General features: G+C 35.4%; 1 protein-coding gene across 1 annotated transcript in view; it reads left to right on the top strand.

The window, feature by feature from the left end:
* The window catches only part of LOC136032736 (NADH dehydrogenase [ubiquinone] 1 beta subcomplex subunit 9-like), a 36337-nt gene extending 17754 nt beyond the window's left edge, over positions 1-18583 (top strand). The window contains exons 2-3 of the mRNA XM_065713064.1: positions 7508-7647; positions 18348-18583. Coding sequence (XP_065569136.1) covers positions 7508-7647; positions 18348-18538 — 331 coding nt within the window. The 3' untranslated portion in view covers positions 18539-18583. The remainder of the gene's footprint in view (positions 1-7507; positions 7648-18347) is intronic.
* The last annotated feature ends 1801 nt before the right edge of the window (positions 18584-20384 follow it).

Here is a 20384-nt window from a genome sequence, read left to right as displayed (position 1 = left end):
AGTGACATAGCAATCGCAAATTCTGTGGGTCTGTCGGTCCCGGCAAACCTAAAACTTGGAAAACACTTAGAGTGGAGGGATCGGGATAAAACTTTGTGGGAATAATAAGCACAAGTCCTAGATACATGATTTGACATAACCGGAACAGATCCGCTCTCTTTGGGGTAGTTGGGGGAGATTGATTCTGAAAAATACGAAAAAATTTGGTATTTTTAACTTAAGAACGGGTGATCGGATCTCAATGAAATTTGATGTTTAGAAGGATATCGTGTCTCAGAACTCTTATTTTATATACCGGATCTGGTGACATTGGAGGGGGAATTCTAAAACTTGGGAAACACTTAGAGTGGAGGGATCGGGATGAAACTTGGTGGGAAAAATAAACACAAGTCCTAGATACATGATTGACATAACCGGAACGGATACGCTCTCTTTGGGGTAGTTGGGGGGGGGGGGGTAATTCTGAAAAATTAGAAAAATGAGGTATTTTTAACTTACGAACGGTTGATCGGATCTCAGTGAAATTTGATATTTAGAAGGATATCGTGTCTCAAAGCTCTTATTTTAAGTCCCGACCGGATCTGGTGACATTGGGGGGAGTTTGGGGTGGGGGAACCTAAAATGATTGGAATGGAGGGATCGGGATAAAACTTGGTGGGAAAAATAAGTAGAAGTCTTAGATACGTGATTTACATAATTGGAAAAGATCTGCTCTATTGGGGGGGGGGGGTGATTCTGAAAAATTAGAAAAAATTACGTATTTTTAACTAACCAAGGAGTTATCGGATCTTAATGAAATTTCATATTTAGAAGGACCTCGTAACTCAGATCTCTTATTTTAAATCTCAACCGGATCCAGCGTAATTGGGGAGGCAGTTGGGGGTACCGGAAATCTTTGAAAATACTTAAAGCGGTGAGATCAGGATGAAACTGGATGGGAAGAATAAAAACCTGTCTAAGATACGTGACTGACATAACCGGACCGGATCTGCTCTCTTTGGTGGAGTTGGGGGGGGGGGAATTTGGAAAATTGATGTATTTGTAACTTATGAAAGGGTGACCAGATCTTAATGAAATTTGATATTTAGAAGGATCTTGTGCTTTAAAGCTCTAATTTTAAATTCCGACCAGATCCTGTGACATCGGGGGGATTTGAGAGGAAACCGGAATTCTTGGAAAACGTGAAAATTGGGCTATTTTTATCTTACGAATATATGAAAACACTTTGAGTGGAGGAATTGGGATGAAGCTTGGTGGATAGAATAAGCAAATGTCCTTGTTACGTGATTGATGGCACCGTACTGGATTCGCTCTCTTTGGGGGAGTTGGGGGGAGGGGTTCAGTGATTTGGCGATTTTGGTGCTTCTGGACGTGCTAGGACGATGAAAATTGGTAGGCGTGTCAGGGAGCTGCACAAATTGACTTGATAAGGTCCTTTTCCCAGATTCGACCATCTGGGGGGGCTAAACGGAGAGGAAAAATTAGAAAAAATTAGGTATTTATAACATACGAGTGGGTGATCTGATCTTAATGAATTTTGATATATAGAAGGACATCGTGACTCAGAGCTCTTATCTTAAATCCTGACCGGCATTAAGCCTCTTATTTTCCTTTTAAATCAATCTATTGACTCCTAGAATTTTGTTAGAGCTAATACCATATGATCTCTTGGCTCTAAGCTCTTCATGCCTCGTCACAAGTGCTATATGAGCTCTTAGCTCTTGTTGTTCTCTGGGCATACATATTAGGTCTATTTATACCTGAAATCCTCGATTCTTTAAAAGTAATTTTTAGGTTGTTTCAAATCTATGAAGTTTTTAGGGAATCTATGAAGTTTAAAAATGACCTATATATATATATAGGTCATTTTTAATAAGCATTGAGCTCTCGACTTTCCTAATTTTCGAAGACATATATGGTTGTATAAGTTTGAGTAACCAACTCACCTCTACAACTCTCTCCACAGCCCACAATCAATCAAATTTCATTTGCACTGTCCCTGGTACTTCACTGCCCTTACCAGCTAAAGCACTCCACTTGAGTGAATTTATGCCTGAAATATGGTTAGCCCATCATGATATTCCTTGCTGTGGTTAGGCTAAATGTTTCTACTTAAAGCAGCCACTATCCCCTTTGTGTCCCTGCAGCACTCAAAATTTTAGGATAGCTATTCTAACCAGTCATTCACGGGACTTGATAAAACGGTCTTATGTATCAACCTTGATCTCTGCGCTTAGATAAAGCTAGGTGACCGGGATCCGCATTTTTCCAGTTTTTCTTTTTTAGATTTTGCACGGGAACACATTTTGACTTTTAATCATGAACGTTAAAGACGAGAATCAGCAGAATTTTCCTAATAAACGCTAAAACGACAAGAAATTTTTAGCTGACTTTGCTAGAATAAAAGAGGAAAAGGGCAAATTCGACTTACTCTACTAAATTGTACATAATTATTTGTTTCGTCTACTCAAATTGGTGTGTAAGGAGGGCAAGAGGGGATAAGACTATGGTGCCGAATAACATATTAGTTTGATATTTATAGACTAGAAAGATATTTTCTTAGAGATATAGTTAAAGGATAAAATAGATGAAACTGGCTGTTTCAGTTGCAAATCAAAAGTTATAACACTTTTTTTTTAAGTTGAAACCGACCGGAGGAAAGCCAATATTCCTTTTGACTTGCATACATAGCATTGGATCAAAATTTCAACATAGCCATTTTAATTGGAACGGTTCAACGGTCTAAAAATGCGCGTCCATGGGCGATATGCTTCCAGCAGTCCTTGGGACAAGGACCCCAGTGATTGGAGGCCACAGAATGGGGTCATCGGGCCTTTATTCCTGAAAAACCACCCTCCCCTTTTTCCATGGGTTTAAGGAAGGGGGCAGTTGCCCCCTAGAACTTCAAATTTACACTATGTATGGCTGATAAAGTAGATGGTTGAAAAAGTAGTTGAAAAAAGGGTAGATGGCTGAAAAGGCAGTTGATAAAAAGTAGATGGGTGAAAAAGCTGGAAATAAACAGATAGAATGACAGAATAAAAGTCCAACAAGAAGCAATTATCTAAAATGTCTTGGAAAGGTTTAGCTCTTATCCAAGAACATTAATGCTGAAGCTCATTTGTGATTTTCCGTGACTACTTATTAATAAAGATTTCACAGTTATGATAGAACTTGCTGGCAATGTAAGGTTTTGTGAACTGCCAATATAATTTCAGCCCCCTCCTGCCCCTTCATCACAAAATCGGCTGCCCCCTCTCTCATCTAGAGAAGAAGTTACGTACGCCCAGGCCTTCTTCTGCTCTCAACTTTGGACACATAGGTATGTTGTGACTCATTCCACTGACGAGGGTTCTTAGAGATTCAACTCAAGAATCGTCCTAAATATTTATAAACATTTATTTATTTATTATGACTTCTATTTCATCCCCGTCCTCGTTTCCAATTGTGATGAATCGTATACTACCAAGGCCAAATGGCCTTGGTAGTATACTTGGCCATTACTTGGTAATACTTGGCCATAGTAGTATACTTGGTAACTACCATTTGGCACCAAGGCCAAGTGGACAACTAAATCAAAGCACTTAAAAAGCACTATCACTGTATGTTGCTTTTTTGCTACGCTTTGGTTAAGTGTAGTCTCTCCAATCATTTATTTTACCTATCTGGTTAGATCGTGTTAAATAAGGCTGTGGATGCATGATTGAGGTTGTTTAATGCATTGCTTGTCACGACCCGCAAATATCTTGACTCAAAACTTTTCGTTGCTTCTAATGGCTTAATATTTGTCACAAAACCACCAACAACCTGTTTAAAAAGGCGTAAATATTTGTTTATCCAGAATTATATTTTCTTGTTTGTCTGGTTTTGTTGCTCAGTATTAACTAACGATAAGTATTTGCCAAATCAGGCTTACAAAGAGGGGTATTTTACTCTCCAGTTGTAGTGAATATTTTGAATCGGCTTAGTGTCATATTTTTCCAAGCATTACAAGGTTTCCATTTTTAATCTTTTTGCCATTCTTGGAAAGGACAGATGTGGGGTGTGTCAGTGCTTATTATTCTAATTCTTTGTCTTGTATATAAAAAAAGTAATTACTATAATAAGCATGTAATCGTCACGTCCAGACTATGGCTGCTACCACTAGGATTTATCACTTAACTGTTGTTTTTTCCCCCTTCGTGTGATATTTTGATGTTAACATTTTTCTCCATAGGGATGGTTTTTCTTCAAAATGTTTTGTCTCTTTTGTCTTTTAGTCAAGATGTTATTTTTGCTCATTGTTTAATCTATCTTTAGCTCATTTTTCTTATTGAAAGTAGAAATTTAAAATATTGTTTCTTTTTCTTTATAAATACTACAAGGTATATAAAAAGTTAAAGAATATTGCACTGGACTTTACAGTCCCTACCAGTGGTGCTAATTTCCGTTTTGTGGCCCTTCATTGAGGGAGTGCAACGGGGATTGGGGGCCGGCCATCCTGTGCTTTCGCACACCCTTCCTGTTTACCTTCCTCGGATGTCTCCAGGTGCCCTCTTAGAGCTGGGTCGACTCTAGCTCAGCTTACGTTGTCACACCATAAACTCCGCTCCGAGCCAAATAACCACTGACACCCGGACTCAATTCCCTGTCCTCATGGACTAAGGGTTTCAAGTCTAGCGTGCTAAACACTCGCCTAGAACGGCTCTTATAAGCTCTCTAAACGCAAGCAAAACTTACCTCTGGAAAGCTGAAATAAAATAGCAGGAAGTTTCACCGTCATACAAACTTTTCAGTTTCTTAAAACACGTAAAGTGTTTTTCAATCTAATGAAATGCTGTGTATTTTTCGGTGGAGATTTTGAATCTCCACAGAAAGCAGATTATGAATGCTCATAATGAATGCACTAGGGGAAAAATACCGAATAGATTTTGCTACTACTACTAACAACTCACTGCAGCATCAACTCTGTGGCTAACACAGCAGCACTCAATCCTCCCCCAATTTATTAGAAGTTTCATTGTTTACCCTCTCCCACATCTTTTTGGGGATGAGCTGCTTTTAGTTTGGCCTTGAATGAATGGTCGAAGCGCATTTTCATCCTTCATCTGTAGAACCTGGCCGAGCCACCTTAAATCTTTCTTTCATTGAGCCCTAGAAGATGGTATTAAGCCACATCTTTCATACAGTTTATGGTTTGATGTACGGTCAGTAAAAGGAGTGCCTAAAACTATTCTTAGACAATTAATTATAATCAGTTTATCAATTAAATTTAATTAGTGCATTAAATATTTAGTTACAATTAATTAATTATAAGACAATTATAATCGGCATTTAATTGTTAGTTAAATGCTAGTCAATTAACTAACGTGAGAAACAAAGCAATTTTTTTTCGGATAAAAGCAAGGAGCGAAGTTGAAACGTAAATTGAATAAAAATTACTACTTCGCAGTTTATTCAGCATATTTTCAAAAGATTGTTTCAAATAAACCGGCTCATTATATTTGCCTATTTTTATAGAATTTTGAAAAACTAGCGCTTTCCTGAAATTTAGGTTTCCTGCGTTGGGTTCTTTTCATTTCGGTCCGACGCCATTTTCTAGGGGTTCTAGGCGCTTTCAAAATTCATGTAAATTTGTTTCCAAAATAACATTTTACAATCAAGACTAAATCGAAAAAATAGTCTCCATTCCTGTATCAGCTGCATATGGCAGCTTTTCTCAATTGACAGTGTTTTAACGCATTTTAAACTTCTGGTTACTATAGGCCGTGGTTTGTTCTTCACTACAACCATGAACACAAATCTGACGCAGCAAAATTAGAAGCAGGAAAATCTTCGTGCTCCCTAGTCTCTTACCGGGCATGAAATGAATAAACTTTACAGCACAATTTTAATTCTCTAAAAAACTTATGCAAGCTTTTTTTTTTCTGAAAATTGGCGTATTCAGGAATACTACTAAGATTAATCGAGAAAATAGTTGCCATTTCTTAATCAGCTACAAACGGTATTTTTCCATTATTTTTTTTTTCAATAGTCGTTTTTAAATTTTTGGCTACTATGGGCCAGGGTATGCTCTTTGCTAGATTGCACCCACAACTGCACCCATGATTCTTCTAGGAAAAAAATTGACAAATCGTTTTTAGCCTTTCAAACCACCATGTTTCATGCAGTTTCAATTACCTCAAATCCTTCCAAGTGGAAATTGTGGTAAGCCTCTGCTTTGTGAGAAAGTAGAAACCGTGGATTGTCTCTGTTGACCCCTCCTCCTTCTTAGGCTCTTAGATGGCCTAGTATTCGTTCTGTAGAAATCGTCTCATATAGTTCTGAAATGTTTAGATTTTCAGTTATACCGCTATAACTGTCTATAAATATCTATAACGGCTATAAATGTCTAGATTGTCAAATACCGCTGATTTCAAACAACTATAAGTTGAATGGTAGAAATGTAATTTAATCATCTCGGCAATCTCGTCTGAAGTTATGAAAGTGAATATTACAGATGGTTTATAAACCTGTGATGATTGGAAATTCAAATGTTCCATTTGACATTTTTCTTTGTTTATTACTGTTTACCCCATGTTGAAATAGTCTCCCTCGCCCACTTTCCCATCATTTTAGTATTTCTTTGTTTTTTGTTGTTGTTTTCTTTACATGGTCCTTTCCTCACCATTATTATTATTACGAGATTTGTGTGCGTTTTTGTTAGTATGCTTAACCTCAGGAACCCTGCTCTTTGCTGGAAATAATGTCTTTTAATAGATGAAATCGACTGAACTGCGAAACATAATTGAACTGCGAGCTGTTGAAACACTGTTTCATAAGCATGATTTGCAAGATTAGCTATATTTGCTTTGTTAAAAATTGGTGAGCCATAAAAGACAATATTTTGTTTTGTGAAGTACAATAGAATATAATAATATCTTTTGCCTTATTCTTTTTTACTCATATTCTTACCTCCCTAGAAAACCGAAATTTTACAAAAAGTGCAAATTAGTGTCATATTTTGAAAAAAATATCACGTTTTATGATTTTTTTATATCCAAATTTTAGCATCGACTGCAAAATACTTTCCGGTTTCCCCCCTACCCTACTTCTTTGAAAAATATCTGAACTTAGGCATACGTTAAAACTCAGCCTCTGCCTTTGAATATATTCCTGAGTTAGATGTATCGGTAGTGCCATCTACAATTCGTCGCAATCTTTTGAATTTATATTTTATTGTGTATTAGATAGCCTTATGCCGTGGTAAACAGCTGACGCTCCAAGTTTTCCTAAGATTATAGTGTACTACATGGTGTATGGTATGCATAGTCTAGTCATCACAAGTACGACTCGGTCCAAAAATTCCAATTTTTATGAATTACACATGTGTTTTCTTCTACAAATCAATCAAGGTTTCCAAGGTTGAACCTCGGATACTTCTCGTTTATTTTTCCCAATTCCTTCCTTCCTCTTGTGAAATGTGTGTATGAAAGTAACTCTGGTCTTCCTCGTGTATATGAAAGTAACCTGTTTTCAAAATTTTCAGACATGAATACCGATACCATGCTGTTTTGTTGCGTGCTCGCTTCGAAGAGAATCGTAATATTAAAGATATGGTTTTAGCACATAAACTTGTCGTAGACGGAGAAGAAGAGCTTTTCGACAGGAGCTTTAATAGAATATACTGTAAGTTAATACTTTTTTCTGTTGCAAACTCAAATTTGGAATGAACAAATGGAGGGTTATCCAAAAATCTTTTTACAACAGTAAAAAATAATGTAAAACAATGAAAAAATGTAAAAAAGTAAAATAATGGCGAGTCAAACAGTTCATACAGTAACGAACTATAGTAAGGAGCGACCCGGTTCAATAGGAATTTTGATACCAATATTTACATCAAAAGAATCGTATTTACGCTGATTCTAAATATTTAAGTTTCATCAAGTTTAGTTTTTCCCATCAGAAGTTACGAGCCTGAGAAAACTTGCCTTATTTTAAAAATTAGGTGGAAACACCCTTTAAAAGTCAAAGTATCTTAACGAAAATCACACCATCAGATTCAGCGTATCAGAAAACCCTACTGTAGAAGTTTCAAGCTCCTATCTACAAAAATGGGGTATTTTTTTTTTTCCAGAAGACAGATCACGGATGTGTTTTTTTTTTTTTTTTTTTTTTTTTTTTTTTTTTTTTTTTTTTTTTTTTTTTTTTTTTTTTTTTTTTTAAGGGTGATGTATCGACCCAGTGGTCCTAGAATGTCGCGAGTGGGCTCATTCTAACGGAAACTAAAAGTTCTAATGCCCTTTTTAAGTGACCTTAAAATTGGAGGCACCTAGGCCCTCTCCTACGCTCATTTTTCCCAAAGTCACTGGATCAAAATTTTGAGGTGGCCATTTTTGTTCAACATAGTCGAAAACCCTAATAATTATGTCTTTAGGGACGACTTAATCCCCCAAAGTCCCCGGGGGAGGGGCTGCAAGTTACAAACTTTCACCATTGTTTGCACATAGTAATATCGGGACGTTTTCAGGGGGACTTTTTCACGTTAAAGGGGCTCGGGGAAGGGGGTTACGTGGGAGGATCTTTCCATGGATGAAATTATCATGAGGGAAGAAAATTTCCATGAAGGGGCCGCAGGATTTTCTAGCATTATTTTAAAAAAATGAAAAAATAAATAAAAAAAGATTTTTCAGGTGGAATTAAGAAGCAGCATTAGAACCTAAAATGAACAGAGATTATTGCGTATATAAGGGGGTTTGTCTCCTCCACAATACCTTACTCTTTATGCTAAAGCATTTTTTAGCAATTTCAAGTATTTATTCTTCGGCCTTTGTGATTCAGAGGTCATCCTTAAAGAATTGGGGGCTCAAATTGAAGCTTTAGTGTAAAGAGCGAGGTATTGACGAGGCGGAGAACCCCTTCATATACGTAATAAAAATATACAAATATAGAATTTCGTTGCGTAAGTTAATTCACGTATATTTATTACTAATAAAACATTTGTAATAAAAAAAGTTCTAGTTACCTTTTTAATTAACCAAAAATGGGAGTGCAACATGGCTTCCTCCTCCAGTCCTTTTTTTATCAAAATCGTCCGAAAATCAAAAATTAATTATTAAAATAGGAGTGCAACATGACCTCCTCCTCCAGTCCTTTTTTTAAAAAATTGTCTTTTTATAAAAAAAAATTAATATGCAAATTTCATTTTAATTATTCATGTGAGGTGAGCCAAAATCAAAACATGCATTAATAAAAAAATGTTCAGAAATTAAATAATAAAAAAAAACAAGTTTTTTAACTGCAAGTAAGGAGCGACATTAAAACTTAAAACGAGCAGAAATTATTCTGTATATGAAAGGGGTCGTCCCCTCCTCAACGCCTTGCTCTTAACGCTAAAGTTTTTATTGCTTTAAAAAGTAGACTTGTGAGAAAGAATCAAACTTTAGCGTAAAGAGCGAGGCGTCGAGGAGGGGACGACCCCTTTCATATACGGAATAACTTCTGTTTGTTTTAAGTTTTAATGTCGCTCCGTACCTGCAGTTAAAAAACTTGTTGTTTTTTTTATTTAATATCATAAGAAAAGGGTATAGAAAGACAAATGCTTTCCATTGTATAAAAGTAAAAAAACTTGTATAGAGAAAACATTGTATAAAGGTAAAAGAAAAATAGACAATGTAACACTCTTGGGAGTATAAATCACTAGAACTAAACCCTCTGAGGGATAAAAAATTATTTATCCTAAGCTTAAAAATTATACAATAGGAAACAGGAAACTTTGGGAACGAAAGTCGATAGAACTAAGCCTTCTTTGGATTTTTGGGTTTAAAACCTCGTTTTGACCCAAAAATGGAAATGTGCAGCTTTCATTGCTTCACAAATCAATTTATGATAGCAAGTTTTTTTATAAATTCTTCAAGTTTTACAATTGTGAAGAGAGGTAGGATTGCTTTATATAAAAAGTCGACAAAACAAATTGGATCTTTCTTTTTTGTTTCTGCTCGGACGTCCTCTCCTTCACGAAAGAGAAATGCGGGTGAAATGAATTAAAATCAAGTAGTTGTAGGCATCAAGCATATTATAGAAAAAACCAAGACAGGTAGTCCGAGTGAGTGAGAGGCAAATCTGGCATAAGCCTTTTTTATGATTGTGTAAAAATGATGTCAGTTCATTTGTTGATAGATAAGTCTATCTATCATCGATCCATGCGTCATTCCTAGGGAAGAACTATGGCAGATAGTCTTAGAAGTAAGAGATGAAAGATTGGATTGATTTTGGGTTGACGCGTGACGGACCGATAAAGACGTCAGCGGGATTTCCGCGAAAAATCCCACTTATACCTCTGGTCCAGACCGATTAGACATTGAATGGTGGTTTGGCGCACAAGCGGCTTATCTTTTAATCTCATGCATAGTTTGATATTAGCTTTATATGCTTTAGTACTTTAACAGGATTCAAGTCCGTTCATTTGTTCAGAAAGAGCTAGTTCAGCCACAGCGCCAGATAGTCATTCAAATTCTTGAATCAGCTGTTAAGAGGGCATATAGGATATAAATTGCGTATGAAATAAATTATTTTAATAAAAAGATGATAAGAGAAAAGTTTCAGTACTTTATCTGTGTTTTGACCGAATGGCTCCAACGGCAAATATAAATATTCCCACTAGAGTCTTCATGGTATAAGCGTTATTTTCTTAAATATTTTTTATCATTTTTTAGTTTTAGTATTATATTTACCGAATATGGTTTTGCGTAATAAATAGCTTTGATATGCTTGCTGAGTAGCAGTATGTATTTCGGGAAAAACTCATCATATTTCGCTTAATAGTTTTCTAATATTCTATTTTTCCAACATTTGTTAATTTATCAGTTTATTAATTTATTATTATTTTAACTTACTTGATTTTTATATTTATTGCTGATACGTTTTTATTAGTATTATAAATTGTTTATTTAATATATGTACTATTATTTATTAATTTATTAGTCTCTAAAAAAATGTATTTTCTTAGATTTCCTAATATATTAGTTTTCTAATACTTTATAATTTCTTTATCAAATCTGTAACTGTGACGAGAACGTTTTATTTTTGTTGAAAGGGTGCTCTGACTTAAATTTGAGTGACATTGTACGTAATATTTTGCCAAAAAAAAACCTGAAATGAGATGGAAGAACTACAAAGATCTCTAAAGATAATCAAAGAATCCGATCTGACGAAAAATCCATAAATATCTTGTAGCGATATTACAGTTCCGTCTTTACATAAAAAAAAAAATGTAACAATGAACCCGCTAGATAAGAATAGAATTTATAATTTGAAAAGAAACAAATACTAATAGAATAAGTGAGACAGCTGAGTATCTCACCTCTAATAAAAGCCACAGAGCAACCTGTTTTTGTGACAATTTGGAATAGTACTGTCTACTATCTACAAGGTCTGCAATGCTTTTAGGGCAGTGTCGCAAAAATAACTATATATATATATATATATATATATATATATATATATATATATATATATATATATATATATATATATATATATATATATATATATATATATATATATATATATATATATATATATATATATATATATATATATATATATATATATATATATATATATATTTAAGTACTTTTTAGAGAATTTACCCTGAAAATTTCCCCAAAAAATCAAATCCTAGTTGACGCATTAGTGTACAAACCAATTTCATCTTTCTTTTCTTCTTTTTTTTTGGATCATTACGCGACGATTTCGCATAATCTCATCAACGGAATCGAATTCGGGGCCCTATTGCGGGTCACTGCAGCTGAGTTTGAACTCTGAGTCCTACATTACCAAGTAGAGATCAATCTCACTTTGCTACCCCATGACTACCTACAAATTTCAACCTACCCAGTTTCGTTTAAACTAATCCACACAAAATTCTACCCAGCCAGATTCTGTCCAAGCAAAATTAAACCACGAAAGATTTAAACCCAAGCGCAAATCAATCCAGGGAAGAATTTGGTCATGGGAAAACTGATTATTGTGAAAACTTTTTACAACAGATGGATGGAGAAAGTCCTAGAAGGAAGGTAGTAGTATTGGTGTGTCAAGCTTTGGATGGAAACTTTGAAAAAGTTAGAAGATGATGCTTACGATAATGATTTCAACAGTATGGAGTATATTCGAGACAACAATAACGACATAGTAGGTAATGACAAAAGTCAGTAACGACAACATGAACCCCTGATATCACCTTCTTTGTCATTGATGCCATCATTGTAATAGGTTGTGTCGTAATCATCACGACTGTCAGTTTCATCGTTCTTGTGCCGTTGGTTTTGGCATCATAGCCATCATTTCGATAGGTGGAAAATGTTCCTGCAATTGCGATACTTTCTTCAGCCTATGCCCCTCTCTCCATATTTTTGGTTTTGTTTCTAACCAATCTCAAAAATGATTAAATTATAAAGTTTTATTGTAATTAAAATCGTCTCAACGAAATGAGAATTGGTAAATAAAACATACCTAAAAGAATTTAACAGTCAGGTAATCGAAGCTGTTTTTTTTTATTTTTTTATTTCTAGTTCCAACATTCGGCGTTACTTGAATTATTTCTATCATCAATTTCAGTAATGCGCTCAAACAATAATACAAACTTGAAGATTCTGACCAGTGCTGTCACTTACTTGAAGTACTACTTAAGTAAAATTTTTCATTACTTGTACTTGTACTTAAGTAAAAACTCTAGGGTGTACTTATTACTTGATGCTTAAGTAAGATTACGAAATACTTATTCCTTAGGATACTTTTAATGTACTTGTTTTTCAAATACTTTACCTTTAACACGAAAATTTTGTGTGTGTGTGCTTTGGCAATGTACAAGAAAACATCACCTTTAGATTTAGAGCAAACTCAGATATAGCTTTTGTTTGTCTGTGCTTTGGCAATGTACAAGAAAACATCACCCTTTAGATTTAGAGTAAACACAGATATAGTTCCATGCCCTATTTTTAGATATGAAATAATGTATTTGTTTTTTATGAAAAAAAAAATTATAGTATGATTAACACTTGGCTTAATTTTTGTTTAAAAGTTATATAACAAAGAAAATTGAAATTATTTCACAGTTCACTGGTCGACAGTGAGCTAAAATCCGTTGTTTTGTGCTAAATGTTGCATACTGTAGTCAATTTGGGCTTATATTTCTGACATTAGTGTTTAAGTTTTGTCATCTCATCAACTGAACCAGATTTCTACCATTTCATCATCTTCAGGACCATATTATTGGTAAAACTACTGAAGCTATGAATCTTTGCGCATCTAAATGTTGTCTGCAATAAACAAGTCTAGACAATTCTTGCTGGATATAATGCAGTGGTATTTTGTCAAATTCCTTCCAGCAAATTCAGGTATTCAGACGAATTTGACTTCAGATTTGTCACTCCATTTATAAGCTATAGGCCCTACTAAATTAAAGGAAAACTCAACTTTCTTAAGACTTAAAACCCTCTCCCTCTCGCCCTATTTGATATAAGCTTTGTGGTACCAGAACTTGATATGAGCCCTGATCTTAGGCATCTTTGGTCTAGTTTTCATTCGGATCCATTACTCCATTTGCAAGTTATATTAAATTAAACAGAAAACTTAAATTTTTCAGGAATTAAAACCCACTCCCCCTTGTTTAATTTGAGCTAGGGTCTGCATCTCAAAACTTGATATGTGTCATGGTCTTAGGCCTCTTTGGATCAATTTTCATTCAGATCCATCACTCCAGTTGCAAGTTACTCTAAATTAAACGAAAAACTGTTTTTAGCAGGTAAAGCCCTCTTCCCCCTGTTTTATTTGAGCTAGGATCTTCATCTTTCAACTTGATAGGTCTTATGATCCTTGGCATCAAATCTGGCCATCAAAATTTTCATCCAAATCCAACCAGAGTTTCTCCCCCTATACGTGATTACACGGACGGACAGACAGACAGACGGATTTTGCAACGTCTTAGGTAGCCATGTTGGCTAATTGGATCCAAAAAAGGAAAACAATGGTATATCAACATCCAGGTATCATCACCTCTTTGGATAGTGGAAAATATCCATCAAGATAGGTTTTTGAGATCTGTCTGTCTGTCCGCCTGTCTGTGCAATCAAATATAGCAAGAGAACCACCAGTCAGATTTGTATTGAAATTGAACTATTTGGATTTAAAATTGAGCTCAATTAGGGCGATGGGGCTTTAAGTGTTAAAAAAATTCAAGTTTTTTATTTAATTCACTGTAACTTGCATATGGAGATGAATTTCGATGAAAATTGAATAAAGATGCCTAAGAGTATGGTATACCTTGAGTTCTGGGATGGAGACCTTAGCTTAATTAAAAGTTGAGTTTTTTATTTAATTCAGTGGAGCTTGCGAGAGATTGATGGATCTCAGTGAAGCTTTTGGTTTAATTTAGTATAACTTGCGAATGGAGCAACAGATCAAAATGAAAGCTAGACCAAAGATGACTAGGATCAGGGCTCATATCGAGCTCTGATATCACAAGCTTTTATCTAAAATAGGGCAAGGGGGGGTTCAAGTTTTAAGAAAGTCGAGTTTTCCTTCAGTTTAGTAGGGCCTATAACTACTTCCAACCATGGCTTGCCCAAAGCATGGAAATAACCCTTTTCCAAAATAAGTCATACTGAAGCCAACCTTCAACCAAATATTCCACTCCCAGAGAAAAATTACTTTGTATGGCACTTGGTATCTACCAAGTGACATACAGTGATCATAAGTTCTGTAGGTCTGTTGGTCTATCAGTCCTGGTTTTGCTAGTTTAGGCACTACCAGATAAGCTAGGACGATGAAATTTGCCACGTGTATCAGGGACCAGACCAGATTAAATTTGAAATAGTTGTCTCCCTGATTTGACCATCTGGGGGGGGAGTGGGAGGATGGTTAATTAGGAAAAATTAGATCGGATCTTAATTAAATTTGATATTTAGGAAGATGTCATGTCTCAGAGCTCTTACATTAAATTCCGACCGGATCAGGTGACATTGGAGGGGGAAACCTAAAATCTTGGAAAATGCTTAAAGTAAAGGGATCGGCATGAAACTTATTGGGAAAAATAAGCACAAGTCCTAGATACGTGATTGACATAAACAGAACGAATTCACTCTCTTTTGGGAAGTTGGGGGGAGGGTTAATTCTGAAAAATTAGAAAAAATTAGGTATTTTTAACTTAAGAGCGTATGACCATTCGTGAGGTATTTTGAATTTCATATTAAGAAGGAACTCATATCTCAGATCTCTTATTTTAAACCCCGACCAGTTCTGGTGACATTGGGTGAGAGTTGGAGGGGGAAACCGGAAATCTTGGAAAACGTTTAGAGTGGAGAGATCGGGATGAAACTTGGTGGGTAGAATAAGCAAATGTCGTAGATACGTGATTGACGAAACGGGACTGGATCCACTCTCTTTGGGGTAGTTAGGGGGGTCCAGTGCGTTGGGGAGTTTGGTACTTCTGGACGTGCTTGGACAATAAAAATTGGTAGGCGTGTCAGGGACCTGCACAAATTGACTTGATAAAGTTGATTTCCCCAATTCAACCATCTGGGAGGGGGTTGAAGGGAGAGGAAAAATTAGAAAAATGAGGTATTTTTAACTTGTGAGTGGGTGATTGGATCTTAATGAATTTTGATATTTAAAAGGACCTTGTGTCTCAGAGCTCTTATTTTAAATGCCCACCAACATTAAGCCTCTGATTTTTCTTTTAAATTAATCTATTTATTCTGATTATTTTGCTAGAGCTCATGCCCTATGAGCTCTTGGCTCTTCTGACCTCGTCACAAGTGCCATATGAGCTCTTAGCTCTTGTTTTATTCCTTTTTTCTCAGAAGATTTTCAGCTTAGTCTCATGGTTTTTACCACTTCATGGTATGAAAACTGCAGTTAGAAATAGATAGGTTGCAACTTCTGCCGTATTGTCTTCTAGTATATTTAAATGTGTGCTTGCATCGTTCCTGCATCCCCTTAAAAGTTCTGTTTCTTATGGTAATATTGGTTTGTCTTCTGTTGCATATGCAGACGACGTTCTTCTTGTTGCCCAGACTTGCTGTGGATTGCTTTCCAATTTTACTATATTAACCAATAAGCTATCTAAGATTGGACTGTCAGTTAATGCGTCTAAATGCAAGTTTATTTGTTTTAATAGCCCTTGGACGGTTGCTCCATTTGTTGCTGGGACTGCAATTCTGCCATGTTCTTCTTTAGTTAGTTGGCTTGGTCTGTGTTTTGGTCCAACACTTTCCACTACCTTTTCATCCCTAGTGAATCAAGCCATGAAAAACCTACACGTCGCTTACAGAAAAATATCCCCAAACAAAAGCCGTTACAAACGCAACGGTTTGTGCATGACTTATAACGCTTATTGCGCCCCTGTGCTTTTGTTTTCATCTGGCATGGCTCGTCTGTTTTGTAAGAAAAATCCCCATACAAAATCCTCCTCCAGTTTCCTAGATGGCACCAAAACAGAAAAATAATTGCTCGATTTGGTTTAATAGATATGCCTTCTTGGATTCGGTCTTCCGGTGATGATTTATGGAAAAAGACTATCTACGTTATTCACGTTTACAACCCTCTGCAGCCTTTTTCCATATTAATACTGGTTAATTAGTCCATGTTGTGTTTTGTTAGTCTGATTTTTTTTCTTGCTGTTCATTGTTTTAGTTTATTTATAATACTCTGTACTTTGTGTTTTTTTATACTTTTACGGATAAAAAAAGTGCATTCATTGATTCATTCATTCATTCTGCAGTTTGACCAGCTGTATGAAATGCGTCTGGATCAGCGGACGTGCTGCAGGCTTGTGATTTTATAATATATGTTTGTAGGGAGTTTTACCGACCATCTGAATTGACTACATACCATGCGGCTTGCTTGAGTGAAAACCAGCCAAAGGATATAGATGCCATACATTTTCATAGCGTGTCTGAAATTTAACTTGAAAACTTGAGGCAGTTTCCTTGTAAAGGTGCCGAGGGCGAGACATGCCATCAATTGATTTTTGATTATTGAGCTTTAATTTCTCTTGTTAAAAAAGTCTGCAACTGACTCACTTGGCTCCTTACTTTTAAATTTGAGTTTTTTTTTGTTGCTAAGGTTTTTATTTATTGAATCAGAGAATGAACTACTTTATTACCTTTTATCTGTTTTAAAGCCAATCCAAAGTTTATTTTTCTATTTTCAATGGTTTTTCCACCATTCTGACATGTTTCAGAATAACACTGTATTTTTTCAAACATGCCAGATTTGACTGAAAACTAATCGCCAGAAGTTCAACTCTATGTGCACTGTATTAATCCTGTCATGTGATCTGTCTGATGCAATCAGAAGTTTTTTGACTGCACTTAATTGTTTTGATAGTCTTTTTCTTTCAAGCCGTTGTGTTGAAAATTGGTTCAGATTATTTTTTGGACTTTGTTGGGTGTCTACCACCCAAACAAGGGAAAAAATATTTTCAATATTTTTTTTTTCATTCCCACATGTTTCAGAATAACCGTGTATTTTTTCAAATGTGTCAGATTTGACTGAACACTAATCACCAGAAGTTCAACTCTACATGCACTGTGTTAATCCTGTCATGTGATCTATCTGATCCAATCAGGAGTTTTTCGACTGTACTTAATTGTTCTAAAAGTATTTTATTTCAAGCCGTTGTGTTGAAAATTGGTTCAGATTATTTTTTGGACTTCGTTGGGTATGTACCAGCCAAACAATGGAGAACAATACTTTCAATATTTTTTCCATTATTCCCACATGTTTCAGAATAACCCTTTTTTTTTAAACGTGCCAGATTTGATTGAATGCTTATCGCCAGAAGTTCAACTCTACGTGCACTGTGTTAATCCTGTCATGTGATATGTCTAATCCAATCAAGAGGTTTTTGACTGCACTTAATTATTTTAATATTCTTTTCCTTTCAAGCCGTTGTGTTGAAAATTGGTTAAGATTATTTTCTTGGACTTCGTTGGGTGTGTACCAGCTGAATAAGGGAAACGTTAAAAACAATAAAACAGAAATTCTGGTTCTTGATTAAGGTTTCCAAGAGAGGAATGACAGGGGACATTTTATAGGCAAGGGAAGGGGCTTAGAAGCCATATACATAGAATAAATACTTGAAGTAGTACTTGAAGTATTACTTAAGTACAATTTTGGCAAGGATTTGATATTTGATACTTAAGTGAGAATTTGGAAAGTACTTATTACTTGATATTTAAGTAAAAAAAATAATGAGTACTTAATACTTGATACTTAAGTAAAAATTTGGAGTACTTGTTGCAGCACTGATTCTGACCTAACCCAACGAAAAAAGGATCAGTCTCCTTGAATCCAGTCGTATAACTAACATTTCCAACTATTTCTAGTTCCACGTGACCCTGGTGGGGTGGCTTATATGAGGAATCCCCATGAATACGATCATATGTTGGATTACTGGCACCCAGATGAGAAAGCACAGTATCCCGACTATTTTGCCAAACGAGAGCAAAGGAAAAAGGAGTATGTAGATTATTACAGGAAGAAATTTGGTGATTATGAACTACCCAAAGATCATTAGTTTTTTTGTTATTTGTTCTGTAATTAAAATGTATTTTAATTAGGATATATTTGAATAGGATTGTTTATGTTGGGTATTGCAGGATTAAATCTATTTTAAATCATTATTTCAAAATCCATTGTAAAATAAATCACAGGGGCAAAGAGACAGAAAGAAAGCTTACAACTACTTGGTAAGTCAGATATAACAAGGCGAATAAAAGAAGGGGGAGATAACTGTTTAATTAAATATTTAAATCGTATACCTTTTTTGGATTTTCTCTATCGTAAGGAGGGAAATAAAACGAAAAATTCGATATATATTTGTAGCATAAATAGAAAGAAAGCATTCAACAAGAAACTCAGAATACCAGCTTGGAACAAGAAAAATAAGAAACACAAGTAAAAAACAAAAATAATAAGATTTAATAAGAAACATTATAATAATAATAGAAACAACCGAAACAGAAACATAACATTAAACATAACAATAACAGAAACATAATAATAATAAGAAAAACAAGAAGGTTAAAAGTAAGTAGAAGTAAAGGGAAAAGGGAAAAAATATGATTATAATTACATATTTTTAATGTGGTTAAGTGTAATATGATAAGCGTCGAAAGCAAAAGCACGCAAAATACCTTGATTGCATTGCTCCCTCTACTTAAAAGTATTTTCGACGCATGGGCTTAGATTATGCCCATTTTCTCATGGTCAGTTTTTTCTCCAAAATTATATTTTATTCCCCTGGAAATTGAAAGCCTTTGTGCCAAATCTTTTAATTTATTTTGGAAATACTGATCCTAATTGCCGCTTCAAATAAATTTTTTGTCATTTAGTTAATAACATCGTGCAAATCACTGCTAGGATTCAGAGTTGTTCCTAGGGTTAGTGGCGCCCGGGGAAAAATTAATTACAGCCCCCCTCCCCCCTTACTGCCTCAGATATAAGCAAAATAAAAGCTAATTCAAAGTGAAAAATTGGACCACAGTGGGCAACCCCGCAGAAGCGGTGCTCTGGGTAGCTTACCTCAGCTTACCTTGCTCTTTATGATAAAACTGTTAGCACTTTTAAAAAAGCTTCTTTTTCTAATTAAACGACCACTGTGTTTCAGAGGCCGTGTTTCACTGTGGCACTATGTTTCACTGTTTCAGTTCAGCCTTCATGTACGGAATAATTACTGTTGGTTTGAGTTTTAATGTTGCTCCTTACTTTCATTTAAAAAAAACTTTCTTTCTTTATTTGATTTCTGTTCGTTTTTCAAATAATGCAGGTGAATCTGCCATGAAATGTACCCCCTCACGACAAACTGAGAAACTCCTCTGTGAAAATTTCTTCCAACGTAAAGTATACTCCACCCGTCAGGTTCCCTCGACAGTTCCATCCTCTCTGAAAATCCTCCTCCCGTAAAATTCTTCGCAGACAATTCAGCCTGAAATAATCATTAGCATACTTTCATTTGAAAAAGACTTTAATCTCTAATCGGTTTATCGATCACTCCGGAAATTCTTCCTTCCGTGGAAATGTTTTCCGGAAATCAAAACATGCGGAAAATAGCCCCTTGATATTTCCCCCGAACATCTTCACACACAAAAGTCAGTTGGCAAAGAGAATCTAAGATAATTCAAAAGACGTTTGTATAAGAATTCTTCCAAATCCTCCCAGTGTAATGTTATCCCTGGAAAATACACCCCCCCCCCCGAAAATTTCTCTTCTCAAGAAAGATTCTCCCAATGGAAATCCACACCAAGCACAACCTGCTTCCCCGTCCAAAAATGTCTTTATACTTCCCAAAATACAAATACTATACGTAAACAAAGGGCAAATGTCATAACTTATAGGCCTCTCCCCACGGATTGTTGGGGGGG

The sequence above is a fragment of the Artemia franciscana genome, chromosome 11, assembly GCF_032884065.1.
Source record: "Artemia franciscana chromosome 11, ASM3288406v1, whole genome shotgun sequence".
Classification (NCBI taxonomy): Eukaryota; Metazoa; Arthropoda; class Branchiopoda; order Anostraca; family Artemiidae; genus Artemia; species Artemia franciscana.
Note: the sequence above shows the minus strand (reverse complement) of the source record. Positions and strands in the feature narration are given on the sequence as shown.